At 46.1% G+C, this 15899-nt stretch overlaps 2 protein-coding genes and 1 non-coding gene across 3 annotated transcripts in view; all 3 read left to right on the top strand.

Annotated features, from left to right (window-relative positions):
* Positions 1 to 6649, top strand: part of LOC114852293 (neuropilin and tolloid-like protein 2) — a 12613-nt gene extending 5964 nt beyond the window's left edge. Inside the window, exons 5-10 of the mRNA XM_029144607.3 lie at positions 245 to 292; positions 624 to 751; positions 2007 to 2235; positions 3997 to 4110; positions 4225 to 4355; positions 4815 to 6649. Of these exons, the coding sequence (XP_029000440.1) occupies positions 245 to 292; positions 624 to 751; positions 2007 to 2235; positions 3997 to 4110; positions 4225 to 4355; positions 4815 to 5552 (1388 nt within the window). The 3' untranslated portion in view covers positions 5553 to 6649. The remainder of the gene's footprint in view (positions 1 to 244; positions 293 to 623; positions 752 to 2006; positions 2236 to 3996; positions 4111 to 4224; positions 4356 to 4814) is intronic.
* Positions 6650 to 9238: 2589 nt separating this feature from the next.
* dnaja2a (DnaJ heat shock protein family (Hsp40) member A2a) lies at positions 9239 to 14701 on the top strand. Its single transcript, XM_029145070.3, has 9 exons — positions 9239 to 9429; positions 10634 to 10693; positions 11588 to 11817; positions 11924 to 12004; positions 12109 to 12242; positions 12333 to 12529; positions 12822 to 12966; positions 13066 to 13193; positions 13599 to 14701. Exons 1-9 carry the CDS (start codon positions 9352 to 9354, stop codon positions 13785 to 13787), a joined length of 1242 nt encoding a protein of 413 aa, XP_029000903.1. The 5' UTR covers positions 9239 to 9351; the 3' UTR covers positions 13788 to 14701.
* A 792-nt stretch (positions 14702 to 15493) lies between these two features.
* trnat-agu (transfer RNA threonine (anticodon AGU)) lies at positions 15494 to 15567 on the top strand. The gene has a single exon. It is a non-coding gene; the product is annotated as a tRNA-Thr (tRNA).
* Positions 15568 to 15899: the final 332 nt, after the last annotated feature.

Below are 15899 nucleotides of genomic sequence, written 5' to 3'. Positions count from 1 at the left end.
AGGCCGGAGCCGAACGCCACGGATTTATTCCCAGAACCCCTTTGGCTTTCAGCAGCTCTACATCTGAGCCTCCGCACGCGCCTGCAAATCTGCGCCTCCCATCGGGCGACAGATATTACCTCCAAACAGCAGCCTTTGCGCCTTATCCGCGCCGCCTTAATGGGATCTTATCTGCTGTTCTCTGCTTACCTGCTGCCGCCGCGCGGATCCGGAGTAATGTGCCGCCCGACTCTTATCGTTTCAGACCCCGATTTCCATCTGCACGTGGGCGGACTGCTGAACCCCATCCCAGGTAGGCGGCGCCGTGTCCGACGCCCACGCCGGGCCCCGAACGCACCTCGACGGGCGCACAATGGACGCACGCGTTGAGGCGCGTGAAAGGACACGCGTCTCCTTTTATGCTGCTCTTCGCGTCCTGTCGTCCCGCTTTTGTCCCCCCGTCTTCTTATTGGCCTTTGTCCTAATCTGCTGCGCTCGCTTCACTTTCGCTTTAAATCCTGTGCTGCTTCGCCTGAAATCCCACCCCGTCCTCGTCTCCTACGCCCTGTGCTCTTGATCACAGCTTCTTCTTCCTCATCTATTACCCCGCCTGCTTTCTTTTCGTTTCATCTGCCTCTCTGCAGACTGTCAGTTCGAGATCAGCGGATGGGACGGAATTATTCACTCCAGTCAGGTAGAAGAGGAGGAACGGGTGAAGCCGGGCGATGCGCTGGACTGTATCTGGACCATCAGGGCTCCTCCTCAGTCCAAGGTCAGTACAAGGGGCCGTCATTAGGAAAGACAGCGTTCTGTGCTTTTTTCCATCCTTCGCCCAACGCTTCACATTCACAGTTCTGTAATATAAAATAGCTGAAGTGTGGGGTTCGGTCAAAGTCATATAAAGTATTCAAGTCCTTTTGTTGAAAGCTCCTGGGACGTGATGAGGTCACTGTCGACGCTGCACAGTGTGATTGAAGGTCTGTTGCTCTCAGTTATGGACTGTGGCCTCAGCTGGAACGCTGACAGACAAAGGCGCCGGGCTCATTCTTCTCTGATGTGTGAATCCATGCAAATCTACACGCGGTCACGTTTCCTTGTGCGTCGCTCTGAGCTGCTTTCTTGCAACAGGAGCGGATGTCCTGGTTTGACTATTAAGCAGGTAGCAGCATCTTCTGGGCCCGTCGCTGGAAACAGAAGCGCTTGTTGATGGTGTCTGCATCGGTCAGTCCACGCGCTCGTTGCTCTCGCGTGTGTCGAGCGAGGCTGCAGTGAAGAGGGTCTGAATTCAGCAGCAGAGAATATTAGCTCAGCGACGCATGAGAGACAGAGCAGCACAGTCAGCAGCAAGGGAAGACCAGGTTTTCTGCAGACATGTTTGCAGGTTTACTGTCTGATGATGATCTGGTTCATCTCATCATTACTGGTGACGTGGCTCATTCAGAGACATTGAATTTGCAACAAGGAAGTCAAGAGCGAGGTGATGTAGGTACCGCACATGGAAGGCAAGAAACTCACTGAGCACCTCTAGTGGACACGTTGTGAACTACAGGCTCACGTTTGGTTTGGTTTGGTTTGGTGACTTTAGGGTTATTGGCAGTAAACCAGTAAATCTGCAAACATTCTTTTTCCTCAATCATTTACATTAACATCACAAGCAAGATTATTTAATGTTAGTTAAAATGGGAGGAACAAGTTGTGACAGATAATAAGTCTTTGCCTTGGGGTCGTGTTTATCGCGTTCACCCACCAGCTTCCTTATATTGCTTTTAATAAATGGGACTGAGGAGCCAGACACACAGGGTTAAACCTCCTGTGTTCTGAAGCGATGCCATGAGAAAAGGGATGGACAGGCAAACAGTGCTAGCAGTGCTGTGACCGATGAGGATGATTCCAAATGCTCAGTTCTCCGTATACGATGCCCGGCTCACGTCTCCAGTCAGCCAGTCTTCATTTCTAATCGTCTCCCAGCACGAGGAGCTGGTCAGAGTGGAAGTCACCCCCCCTTTGGTTTCTGTCGCCTCCTGCAGATTTACCTGCGCTTCATCGAGTACCAGATGGAACACTCCAACGAGTGCAAGAAGAACTTTGTGGCCGTGTACGACGGGAGCAGCGCCATCGAGAACCTCAAGGCCAAGTTCTGCAGCACCGTGGCCAACGACGTGATGCTGGATAACGGCGTGGGCGTCGTGCGGATGTGGGCGGACGAGAAGAGTCGACTGAGCCGGTTCACAATGCTCTTCACCTCCTTTGTCGACCGTGAGTGCCCGTCGTCCTAACAGCATGACTTTGTGAAAGGAACGAGGCAAGGTGTGGTTCAACACAGGGCAAAAACCCATTAGAGGTGCCCTTCATGACAGATTACATTAAGCAGAAAATAGGAATTTACTTCACTAACTGAAACGGAGTGAAATAAAACACTTCATGAGTTGAATTCATGTGCAATAAATGTTGAGCACAAAAGTAATTAGGAAGTCGGCTGCGTTTTATGAACAACAAAGAAGTTGCCAACAAATGCTCAAGGTGCAAATATAGAGAGAATCTGCCCATCAGGAAGCAGCTTTCTGTTATCGCACCGTAATGTTTTCATTAAATGCCTCAATAGACTCAAATATTAATTGGCACATTCTCCGGCACACGTCTCAGACCCTGGATGAATGCTAATGTTGTTTTCACCAGCGAACCCGTAACCACCGCAGTCAGAACTTAATGGCCTTTTAAATTCAGCGAGGCTCTTTTTTCCTTAACTCTGACGGTCCTTTGGACCGTTCGGATCCTCATTAATTCCGATCACTCACTTCATCTCCGAGAAGCCTAAAGTCTCTTGAGTAACTGCCAAACTTTATTTGATCTGCGTCAGCCACTGGCTCAAAGTTTACTTGGAGGTCAGAGGGAGCCATTCGTCTTTGTCACTCAGGGAACGGGATGAGCTTTGCCGCGTGCACTCCATCATCCTAATTTGCGCTAATTTTCTGACAGAACCCGCTCCGACGCGTAAACCACACACACCGAGAACTTTCTACACACACACACACACACACACACAGGAACATACTGTGCACACAGACCCGTGCGCCTCGTGTGCAAACGGGTGGGAGTAAAGGGTGAAGCGGTGTTGACGGGAGCTGCACTTTGAAGATGGGAGACACGTAATTGGTTTGGAAGTCATGGCGGCGTCAGGGGAGCCGCCCCGTCTCCACGCTCCCTGGGAGGCGGGGGGGGGGGATACTCCCCCCACACGCGTTCCAGCGCACCGTGTGCCGCGTGTCCCTTTAAGCCCCGAGGCCGAGGAAGCACACGGAGGCTCAGCGGAGCCCTGTGAGGGCAGGGGTGGAGCTGGCGGATCTGTTGAGCTGGGATGAAGGGTGTGGGCGCCGCTGAAGAACGCGTGAGTGGTCAATATGAATGGGAGGTGAGAGGAAAACAGGAAACTGAACTGTGTGCATAAACGCCAGTACCGCACAGCAAGCTTTTGATTGTGACTGCAATTTAGGAAGAATCAAGATCACATATGTAACAAACATCCATCCATGACGTATGTTGTGTTTCATGTACAGATCAGGATAACGCAGCACCATAGGCTCTGCACTGTGCAGTGCGTAGTTCGCCGCTCCTTGTCAGCTAAACTTGAGCCAAATCACCTCCAATGATCTACACTAAGATCCCGGCATCAGCAGCTTCCCTTCGCCTCCGTTCCTCCTCCTCGCTGCCAGTGCATCTGTCTCCCGAGCCTGGCAGCCAGTACCAATTACTAGTCATCTCTGTCTCCGTCAGCCCAGCCTTCATCCACTAAACTTCACATTAATTCTGCGCGTCTCCCGACACCTGCCTGACCATCTGCAGCGCGGCGCCTCCAAGCCTCCGACTCGCTGGTTTCCGTTCCCCTCGTCTTCGGCCGAAATCCCCCGGATGCGAGGCCGTCTCCTCCCTCCGTCGCCCTCTGACGTTGTGTCTGCAGGAAATGATGATGCATGACCTACAGTAACGCAGCACCGCCTCTCTTTTCCTCCCTCCTCGCAGCCCCGTGTTCGGCCAGCACCTTCTTCTGCCACAGCAACATGTGCATCAATAACTCGCTGGTTTGCAACGGGGTTCAGAACTGTGTCTACCCGTGGGACGAAAACCACTGCAAAGGTGATGTCACACGCTGCAGCTCGTTTGTGGGGTTGGTATGCTGTGTTTCATTTCATAACATTTTTCTTCTCCTTCCTTCCTTCCTTCCTTCCTTCCTTCCTTCCTTCCTTCCAGAGAAGCGATCCAGGGGGCTTTTCCACCAGATCACTAAGACCCATGGAACTGTGATTGGCGTGTCATCAGGCATAGTCCTGGTGCTTCTAATCATCTCCATCCTGGTTCAGATGAAGCAGCCGAGGAAAAAGGTGGGTTGTGGTTCCGCTGAAGAGCAGACAGACAGGTAAAAAAGGAAATAAAAACACTTCGATTTGAAACAATTGTACAAAATATAAGTGTCATAAAGAAAAAAGAATCAGTCTTGATCATGTTTGATTGACAGTGATCTGGCAGCAGAAGCAGAAACCCACCAACTGTCACCAGATACTGATGACAGGTGGTGGGTTGTTGTTGTTTCATTACTGCCTATGTGATGTTTTTCTTATATAAAAGCAAAGTGAATGCAAAAGCAAGAAACAAACATGCCATGTTAAATACACCCAATATTTTAAACTAAACCTCTGTTGTTCACATGGAATAAGGTGAGCCCATACATTTTAGTAGTGAACTTATTTTGACAGCTGTAGATGTTTATGCCATCTTTTGCTCTGTGTGAAACGATCATTGTGCATAAGTGTACGTTCTGAATGGATCGTGTCCTGTCCAAGGTCGTGGCCCGGCGGCCGGGCGTTTTCAACAAGGCCGGATTCCAGGAGGTCTTCGACCCGCCGCACTACGAGCTCTTCTCCCTCCGGGACAAGGAGATCTCCTCGGACCTGGCCGACCTGTCCGAGGAGCTGGACAGCTTCCACAAGCTGCGGCGCTCCTCCACCATGTCGCGCTGCGTCCACGAGCACCACTGCGGCTCGCAGGCCTCGGTGGCCACCGCCGGCGGCAGCATGAAGCACAGCCGCACCACCCTGAGCTCCATGGAGCTGTCCTACCACAACGACTTCTCCAAGCCGCCGCCCATGAAGACCTTCAACTCCGCGGCCGGCTACAAGAAGAGCTGCTACGGCTACAAGCAGCACGCACAGACTCACGACTGCGACCAGCAGGTCATCGAGGACCGCGTCACGGAGGAGGTCCCGTGCGAGATCTACGGGCGCGGCGGGGGGGGCGCGGCGGGAGGGGCCTCCGGGGGAGGAGCCATGGGGGGCGCGTCGGGCATCGCGGGCGGGGGCATCGGCGGCTCCGTGGGAATAACGGGGGGCGTGGCGCTGTCGGGGGCCATGGGTCTGGCCGGAGGCGTGTCCATGGCGGGGCCCAGTGGCATCGCCGGAGGGATCGGCGGCGGCGGCGGCCTGGCAGGAGCCTGCGGAACCCTCAGCATCCGGGGCAACAGCGCCCGCAACAGCACAACCATAGTGGATCCGCAGCAACGCTCCATGTCCATGGACTTCTAGATGGAGGGGGGGGGGGAGGGGCCCCGGAGTTCACACAAGCGCAGGAGAGTCACCGTTCGCACGCCAAACGCGGCTGCTTCTGTTTCCTCCTCCACCATTGCCCTCTAAGCATTATTAATAGCACCGTGGGAGCCGATGAGGGAGCTTCTCTTCCCATAGTTTCATGTAGAGCTTTGGAAAGGCGTGGAGTGGGGTTGAGCGCAAATAAGGGGAAATCGTTCTCTCTGGATACAGCGGGATTCGGAGCGAGTGAAGACATCGTGTCTCATCTCCAGTGTTGTACTGATTCAATGTGTCCTTCCATTAGAGACCTACAGAAGGAATGTTGTCGCATGCTGACCCAGACTGCGCTCTGATTGGTCGCCTCCTGGGAAAACCCATCAGATCCAGGGAGCTAGACAGAGGCTGAACCTACATGTATTCAACTGCAATGCACAGATATATGATATATGATATATAGTGTGTCTTCTAATAATTTATTTGAGTGTTTTCTTTTTGTCAGTGTATTGTTACTGTTTCAGCCAGTATATACCCAGCCTCATGATGATGCTTGACTTTTAACTCTTCAGTCTTTATCAGTGTTGCTCCGATGATTTGATGAACTGAACTGTCAATAATGAAGATGAAGTTGAGGCTGCTGCTGATGATGATGACAAATCAGAGGATGAGGAGGACATTGACGTGATATAACAATAATGTGGTTTGTCATAATTACCTCACAATTAAACAGAGGGTGTGCTCCATCCACTCTCCTCAGGAAGAGCACGTGAAGAGACTCTTATTTTGGTAAGAAACACAGTAAGAAAAGACTATTTTACTCTGTGAGCTTTATAGCAAAATAAAGACAAAGTAATCATTTATCGAATATGACATGTTTCATTGTGAGGCCTGGACTGAAATAAAATAGCAACCACCCCCTCCCAGACTCAACCCTTACCAGGAAAACTGTAATTTCTCTATGGACTGAGTGTGTAAAACAAGCACAAACTGTTTTCCCTGAAGACACAGACATGTAGCCTATATGGGACACGTTTATAATTTTATCCACTGGTTGTATAATTTCATTCTGTTGAATTAAATGAGCGCTTACTCACCTACTTGTGTCAGCATTTCTGTTCATTTTAACCAAGTTGAATGCTCTTCATTATTGGCTGTCACTCATTTCCTCATTGCACATATTCGACTCTGCAGTTCAGTTCTGTTCTGTTCTGTTCTGTGGGTGCATGCAGCACAAGTATGTTTAAGGTTGTCTGCATGGATGGTACTAGTCGATAAATAGTGATGTGATGGGGGCTGTGAAGCAGAAAACAGTGCTGTAGAGGAGTCAGCATCATCATTCTGACCATTCCCGTCCAGTCTACTTATACACAACACAGTGGAAACGGTGATGCACTGTGCTCTTCAGGCAGCTATCAATCATCAAACACCTCTCAACTTCAAATCAACAGGTTGTATCAATGTTACTTAGTCAATACATATTTTAGTTTATAATTCCTATGATGTTCAGTTTGCTGCTATTTTATCTTATTTTCACATTATTTCTGTGTAGTTTTATAATTTTATCAAATTAAAAGCTGGGAAAATGTAATTTTGTGTTTCTTGTCAAAGCGGTGGTGCCTCTGTTCTTCGGGGGGTGAAGGATCAAATTAAGGAATTGCTTGATGTCCCTCAAGGTTTGGAGGATGTAGCGACGCACATTCTGGAATCATCAGATGCAAAGTTAGCAACAGAAATGATTGATCGCCGCAGGTTTAAGCATAATGACTTCAGTGAGATCAGTTTCACCACACGGATTAGCACAGTATTTATTTTTTTCTTTACTTACTCTCATTTAATCATTATCTGATGATCAGTGTCTGAAATGCAGGAGGGAGGACTCTGTGTACAGTGAGGTTGTGGGACTGTCTGCAGTCTCTGAGTTGTTAAAATTATTAAAGACAACCTGCTATTTTGTTCTTTGTTTCGATTGCTTTTGTTCATGCAGTTTGTAAGTTAGTGTTTTATTATCACGCAGGTCCATCATCTCATCATCAGTTTGTCTTTTAATAGTAGAAGTAATACTGCCCCACTGAGGCGTTGTATTATTGGACCATGTCGCTACCAGACCACAACAGCCAAATGACGACATTACTATGAACGATGAGGTTAATGACGTCGCTTTGTTCATCTAGGTGCAGTCATTTAATGTTGTCTGAGCAGCTTCATAGTCAACTGTGGCAGTAAAATGTGTGTACGAACAGCAAGTTGCCTGGTGTTTAAGTGGATCATAGCTTAATAACAGGCTCTCGCATTCACTAAGAGCAGACAACACAGACCCAGCTAACGGTTACATCTGTTGCTTTGAGCTTCATAAATGCAAAACTCTCGCACTGGATGTGTTTTATAGAAGTTATAGAAGGCCAACGATGAAGTTATCCCCCAATTGAGCCACTGTGTCTGTGTCTGTACCAATATTCCAAACTGACAAAGAAATGTTTGTCAGTTTGAGTGACACTAACCGTCAGAAAGAGGCTATGATTCTCTGCCCTCAGTCTCAGCTGGTAGTTCACAACGGGTCAGCAACCACCAGGTGGACGAGGTGAAAAACGTGTGATCTCCCGCTGTACAACTAAGTCTGGTTCCCTGTCTCCTACAGAGTATCAGTGTATGTGGACAATCCTGCTGGCATCGTGTCCTTCTACAGTATCACGTCTGACAGGGTGAATCCACCTCCACACCTTCAGCAACAACAGCAATGGTTCCTTCTTCCCTCTGTGCAAAGTGTAATCCCGCGTGTTTTCCTCTTTTACTCAACGTAATGTAATAAACAAGTTTCTCTGATGCATCGCAACCTCCCTATGTGCATTTGTTTTGGTCTGAGCTGGCGGAGTATGGGGTGGAAGATAAAGACACGTATAATTGAACCTAAAGTGTGGGACACAAACATTTTCTTTGTAGACAAATACATCATCAACACTAATAGTGGAGCAAATCACACCCATTAACTTCCAGTAGGTGGGGCTACAAGCTACATGGACAGCTGGTGAAACATTTCTACTAAAAAAAGAAGTCCAATCGACACGACACCTACAACATCTACCACCAGTGGTTTCACCAGGACCTGCCGTGTAACAGGGTTTGGATGAAAAGGAAACTAAATGGATGTGATGATATTTTCCTGGTTACTGGGTTTCCATGACGACCAAAGCTGTGAAGTTAAGGGCTGAGAGAGATACTGCTTCCAACTAAAGGACAGCGACTCAAAGCACCTGATCAACGTTCTGTCACATTATTGGGTGATTTTAGAGTCTGTGCAACCCAGGAAAGCACTGACTTTAAATCAAACTCACTGTATTTTACATCGTATCCCCTACTGTCTAATCAGAATCACAGGGGCTGTGATGGCATTTTAGATGCAGTATGGAGCGAGACATTACAGTCATCTTCTATAATTCACTATCACCTTTGAACTCAGTAAGAAACCACAACCTGAAGCTGAATCTTCTGACAGATTCAACATAAAACGTGGCCAAAGTGGAATTAATGGATTGTGCAGACTTTACAGGTGTTCCTAATAAGGTGGACATAGCAGCTGTACTTAAAGCTCAACTGCACTTCCTGTCCACCTTCCTCCGCTTTAGCCAGTGGTCTCAGTAGTACGGTGGTGTGTAGTACAGCATATCAGCCGCCAGGGGGCAGCCGCGGACAAACACAGCCTCGTTCCGGAAGCTGACTCACGCGGCGAGCAAAACATTTTCCACCGGCTCTTTCTCTTTGTCCATACGCCTCCCTGCTAGGAAGCACCAGCCAAAGCAACACCATGGCTAATGTTGTCGATACTAAATTATACGACATTCTCGGAGTGTCTCCGTCCGCCTCTGAAAATGAACTAAAGAAGGTAATTATACTAGAGAGTCAAGGCGGACTACGGGCTCATGCTGTGCGCGTGTCTGGACTTTCGGTGTGACAAAAATGCCTCAATCAGGAAATGCGTTGCTACGCGCAGCTAGCTGGCGTTAGCCGTGGAGCTGGTTAGCCTGCTAAACTGGAAAGCTAGCGGTTACTGGCCTAAATGTTCATGTGACGACGCTGCTGTTAAGCTGAATAATCACGGCCCTTGTAGCGTTGCGTGGCTTTTCAGCCCGTAGACGTTTTCTGACATTTATTTGCCTTATATAATGCAGTTGTACGGAGTGTTATAAACGGAACTAGAGGTTCGTGTGGTTCACTAGGATAGCATCAGACGACCTCACGTTAGCTTCAGCTCATGTGTTTGTCCCGAGTTAGCTAAACCGGTGAAAGGTTGGGGAAATAGGGCGTTTTTACTGCAAAATGAATCGGCAACGAACAGATACACTGGGACGTAGGGGAGTGACAATCTAAGTTATTATAGAAAGACGACTCCACTTTGATCTCTTGAATGTGGTGATATTGATTAAGATCACTGAACGGGCTGTAGATCCATTCAGCATACGTTAAGATTGGAAAATGTGTCTTCGGTTGTCACTATTACAGCGAAGCTGTTCATGTTTTTTGCCTCTTGTTAGCGTTACCTTGTGTTCAACCTTTGCTAGCATTAGCTGGCTGGCTAAATCCAATCATATACTTGTATACACATATCATTATGCTTGTCTTTATTATTATTGTGTAGTTATCACTATAGCTTATTGTTATTTCGTTATGGCGTGGCTATAGTTAACTCTAGGCACATGGTAGTCAACGGTGCCATGTTTGAAGCCTTACTAATTAGCATACCCACGTTTACCTCAACGTTGGAGATTAAATCGTCAGACATTTTAAGATGCCTTTATTGGGGGGAGAAAGGGGAATTCTAGTTAAGTGTTTTCACATTAGTCACGAACTGCTGTCACTTTATGGAACCTACAGGAGATTATAAGTAAACTGTATAAAAAGCAATCTCTCTTGGTGAAAGGCTTATCGCGGTTACAACTTGTGTTTTTCTGGCCGTGACGCCAGGTTTCGTGAGGGAGAAATGATGCGTTGCCTCACAGATAAGGTGCCTTCACGTGTCGGTGTGGTCTCTGTAAAGCAGCAGCGTTGTGTGTGGTGTTAAAGTAAGCCTCCGTTTTGTGTACCCCTAGGCATACAGGAAACTGGCAAAAGAATATCACCCAGACAAGAACCCAAATGCTGGTGACAAGGTAAGGCCCCTGACACCCCCTTCAGATGTCGACTGTGTAATAAATTATACTAATATGGGAGAAGGTGTAAAACGTGCTGTGATGAGCAAAGCTGTGTGTTAATATCTATTTGTAGACAGGCTTTAGCCAGTTAGTCATGTCTAATGTCAAGGTTTGTTTCACAGGACATTACATGTCCCCGGTCACATTTTAAGGCTTGATGTCTGTTTTGTAATTTAGTTGTTGCAGTAATTATCACAGTTACCTATTAGTTTTACTTCTATTGCTTTTAGACCAGAGTTATTCCTATTATTATTTTTGAGTTTTTGAATTTTTGGAGCTCTGCTACTGTATCCTCACATCTCTCACAGCTCTACAAAATATAGTTATAATCATATTTATTAAATATGAATGGGAATAGTTCTGTTGGAAAATCTTTCGTCAGTCCCTTTATGGTGATGTGCCATTTCCTAACAGGGGATTAGAGAATTAAGCCTGGAGGTGGAAGAGGCTTGAAGTAAACAAAGTCTATGTAAGCTACCCTGTTCATCCTGTTTCACAGCAGTGAGATGAACAGATCACACAGAGTTTTTGTGGAGCAGTCTCAGAGAATCTGATTCATATCATATTTTAGATTATGCCCTTGTACAGGGTGAAACAGTAAACCGGGAACTTTTTATCTATTGTATACATTTCAAAGTTCCTGTTTTTCTGTCACCCTGTATTTGACAGATAATCGTATGCCTTTGTGCACTTGATGTGAACAGTAGTTATTTTAACTGGAGGCCTGATTAAACCCTGCTTTTTCTTTACAAATGTAGTATAAGCTGTTTTATGCACACTTTGACTGTGCTGGTGTACTGTTGTGACTAATTGCAACTCATAACTTTATATTTCTTTATTTCTAAAATGTAGTTCAAAGAAATCAGCTTTGCGTATGAAGTGCTGACCAACCCTGAGAAGAAGGACCTGTATGATCGCTATGGAGAGCAGGGTTTGCGGGAAGGAGGAGGTGGTGGCCCAGGAATGGACGATATCTTCTCCCACATCTTTGGCGGTGGACTCTTTGGTTTCATGGGTGGACAAGGGAGTCGCTCCAGGAATGGTGGTCGGCGGAGAGGAGAGGACATGGTTCACCCACTAAAGTGAGACGGAGCTTTACATTTCTACATAGACTACTTGAGTTCTTACATCCTTATCTGTGCTGTGTGTGAAATTTAAGAGTAGTTAAACATGCATCTTTTGTTATAGAGTGTCCCTGGATGACCTTTACAATGGGAAAACAACTAAACTACAACTTAGCAAGAATGTACTGTGTAGCACTTGTAATGGGTAAGTTGTACAGCCTGTCTGGTGCTTTTGATCACATTTATGTCAGCTAAGTTTTTGTTTAGTCCTCTTCAGTCAGTTTCTAACAATGCATCTTGTATTTGCAGGCAAGGAGGTAAGACGGGTGCTGTACAGAAATGTACAGCATGTCGAGGTCGTGGTATGCGCATCATGATCCGGCAGCTGGCCCCAGGAATGGTCCAACAGATGCAGTCTGTTTGTACTGATTGTAATGGCGAAGGTAAGGGACATGTTCATTGTGTTTCCTCTTTGGTTTATTGGGTCATCCCCTTCATGAACCCCTAATCACATTATCTCGAACCTCCTTCAGGTGAAGTCATCAGTGAAAAAGACCGCTGCAAAAAGTGTGAGGGCAAAAAAGTTGTGAAGGAGGTGAAGATCCTGGAGGTTCATGTGGATAAAGGCATGAAGCATGGGCAGAAGATTACCTTTGGAGGGGAAGCTGACCAGGCACCTGGTGTTGAGCCTGGTGATATCGTCCTTGTCCTGCAGGAAAAAGAACACGAGGTATGTAGGCCAGGTTCTTAAAAGTGTAGCCATATTTATCATAACTGTGTTTTACCTCCCTCTCCACTGTCGTTTGAAACAAGGACACTAGCAAACCAGAAGGTAGTGTACAGCTGTATTGCGCATACAATTGGTTCACATTTTAAAACATATAACAAGATCAGGATGTAATGGTAAGAATGTTGATCAGTGAAAATAAAAAACCGGCCCAGCGAGTGTCTTCGGTTTCCAGGCTGTGCTCTAGAAAGCATCGTCTGAAACTTACCAATGTTTTACCCTTCTGTTTTTTCAGACATTTAGACGAGATGGCAACGACCTGTTCATGAACCATAAGATTGGGCTGGTGGAGGCGTTGTGTGGCTTCCAGTTTATGCTCAAACACTTAGATGGCAGACAGATTGTTGTGAAGTACCCTGCTGGCAAAGTGATTGAACCAGGTAACCCCCCCTCCTGTGAGGCACCAATACATCCAATAAAAAGACATGGTGAGGCAGTATCTTGTGGTTCTCACGTCTCACATGCTGCTTCTTTTCCAGGCTCGGTCAGGATGGTGCGAGCAGAGGGCATGCCACAGTACCGCAATCCTTTTGAGAAGGGAGATCTGTATATAAAGTTTGACGTCCAGTTCCCTGACAACAACTGGATCAGCCCTGAGAAACTAACAGTAAGTCGTATTCACCTTGTCATTATTAGCCCCAAGCCATGTTTTACTATTTGAAATAAAAAAAACAAACGGACGTGTAGCCAGGGTTTGTGTAGATGTCCCTAGTTAGCACAACATTACCATCAGGTGGATATGATTCTGTGGCAGGCTGCAGTCTCAGTGTGATTTTTGCTTGGAGTTTACATTTAAGAGTATCACTCACTGTTGACTGAAGAGTTCTTCCTGGTAGATTAATCTTCAACATAGTCATTTTCTTCTGAGTTGCGGTTCTACAGCAGCAGTAGCGATTCTGTCTCCAGTCCTGCACCGTTAGCCTCACAACTGCTTTACACTAACTTCAAGGTTAGCGAACGTGATGAGGCTGCTTGTTAAGCCTGTGGTATTATCAATCATTTCCTTGTGTAGGAGCTAGAGGACATGCTGCCTTCAAGGTCGGAGCCGCCCATCATCACCGGAGACACAGAGGAGGTGGACCTGCAGGATTACGATGTCAGCCAGAGCTCATCATCAGGGAACCGCAGAGAGGCCTACAACAACAGCTCCGATGAAGAAGACGGCCACCACGGGCCGGGGGTACAGTGTGCCCACCAGTAATCTCACACACAACCTACATTCTACTTGGGGAGAAAATGTATGAGTTGCACAGTAAACGAGGAGCTAGGTTGGACTTGGTAGTTTCTCAGACACAGATCACATGTTAGCAATTGACGGCACCCGTGATCGTTCATTATAGACAGCACGCTCGGGTGGTTTTGATCTGTGTCCGAAGAACTGGCACTGGGGCAGCCAAAGATTTACTACACTGCAACTGAAACAAACATAGACACTTTAAACGGCAACGGCAAGATAGAGGTCCTGTAGAATATTTAAGACTGATCAAACCAGATGGTTGTCCCAGTGAGCGTGTGTTATGTTGGATCGGGATCTGGCCCGTCTATTCCCCTTGTTAAGTTCATTCCCTTCCTCTGATGGGGACTCCAGATCAGTTAAACTAAGGAATGTTTCTTGTTTGCTGCGTGTGCGTGACCTGCATTTTGTTTTCATAGTATTTACAATAATTAATTTAAAAACTAACCAATGTGTAAACACAGACAAAGCAGCGGAGCAATGTGACGTGCAGAATCCTCCAACTCGTATTCATGAGCTCATCCACTCAGTGCCGTTTGTCGGATTTGTTTCTGATTTTTACTGCTTCATTTTCCTGTTAGGTTTTTACTTGTTTGTTTTTTTTCTTTCTATTTTAATTCCAGCAGAAAATCAGTGTATGTCATTGAACTGGTTGTTGGTGAGATTCATCTGGTGCTGTTGTCAAGGCTGTGTGATTGTTTATTTTATTTTTTTTGTAAAAGAAAAATGACAAGTGAAACTACAAAACCCTATAGCCTGTATCTGTGCTGAAACCATGTGCATGTAAAAAGCTTTGGTTCCCGCACTTATCAAATGTTAGTCAAATAAAGCAGCTCACTTCTAATGTCTATTACATTGTTGAATAAATTGTTGAAATTTCACGTATTGTTTCTTTTTCATTAATTCCCAAAAAACAAAAATGAACTGTTACTGCTTTATTGTGAGGCGCTTTTTGTTTTCGAGTGTCTCGCTGTCACCTAAGCACAGATGCACAAAACACTGGTCCATGGCTCAGCCTCATGGAAAAGACATTAACTGTTCCTTTCCAACAGCAGCGGGAGCTTTTAGACTAATCCACAGATACTGTCTGCCGTCTGCCAGCTGTTCTCAGTGACCACTGGAAGCAAATATCAACTGATGTCATCTTTGTAAAAGTTTCCATTATCTTCAACCTCATAAATTAGAATGACATCAGTCCGTCCTAATACACCATGGAGGTCACAGACACGGGCTGCACATACGAACAGTGTGTATGGTCTGAGGCTTAGTGTTTTATTTTGAAAGAAGAACCTATTAATCTGTTTTCCTTAATTCCATGTAAGAGTTATCTAATTAATTGAGGCTAAAATCTGCATTTTAATTAAAAACCTAATTTGTGAAACAAATGAAGTGCTTTCAACTGTATGTTCAGAAGCACCTGTTTTTGCAAGCATTAATCATAAAATGTTGCTAGTGACGCACTAGTCCTGGACCGTGGCAATAAAGTGCTAACTCATGCAATGGAAATGTCCAGCAGGGCACTTCATGTTAGGATAGACAGTTCTGGATAACTCAACCCTGGTTAACCATTCACAACCATTCTACCAGGTGTTTCTCTATACAAATATATCATTATCATAATTAACATGATGATACAATCTTTTTAAAGGTCTATTTTGACATCGCTTGCCACCGGCGCCGTGGCTTAGTTGGTTAAAGCGCCTGTCTAGTAAACAGGAGATCCTGGGTTCGAATCCCAGCGGTGCCTTTTGTTTTCAGTTACATTTTTAATTCAACCCCGCATCGCTTATGTATCTATGGTAGCCTGCTGCTTAAGTATAATGTGAAAATGGTGAATATATACCTTGGAAATTGAGAAATTGTAGTGATATGTATTAACTGAAATTGTAGTGATATTTGTTATGTTAGAGGCACGTGCAGCACAAAAGAATGACCACAAGATGGCGGCAGCGAATAGTTCTATTATACATAGAAGACGCCAAGACACAATGGAGGTATTGCAAAGCGAGCTGTTGATTAATTTGTCAATTCAACAACTGTGCTCTAAGATGCTGTTTGGCGCATCTACCCCAGCCTGCC

The sequence above is a fragment of the Betta splendens genome, chromosome 3 (genome assembly GCF_900634795.4).
Source record: "Betta splendens chromosome 3, fBetSpl5.4, whole genome shotgun sequence".
Taxonomy (NCBI): Eukaryota; Metazoa; Chordata; class Actinopteri; order Anabantiformes; family Osphronemidae; genus Betta; species Betta splendens.
Note: the sequence above shows the minus strand (reverse complement) of the source record. Positions and strands in the feature narration are given on the sequence as shown.

What these genes read in the sequence shown, in the direction of transcription:
- dnaja2a (XM_029145070.3), top strand. Translation starts at nt 9,352, where the DNA reads ATGGCTAATGTTGTCGATACTAAATTATACGACATTCTCGGAGTGTCT. An exon ending in GACATGGTTCACCCACTAAA is followed by an intron (nt 11,818 to 11,923) that starts GTGAGACGGAGC and finishes CTTTTGTTATAG; the next exon opens with AGTGTCCCTGGATGACCTTT. An exon ending in TGCAGGAAAAAGAACACGAG is followed by an intron (nt 12,530 to 12,821) that starts GTATGTAGGCCA and finishes CTGTTTTTTCAG; the next exon opens with ACATTTAGACGAGATGGCAA.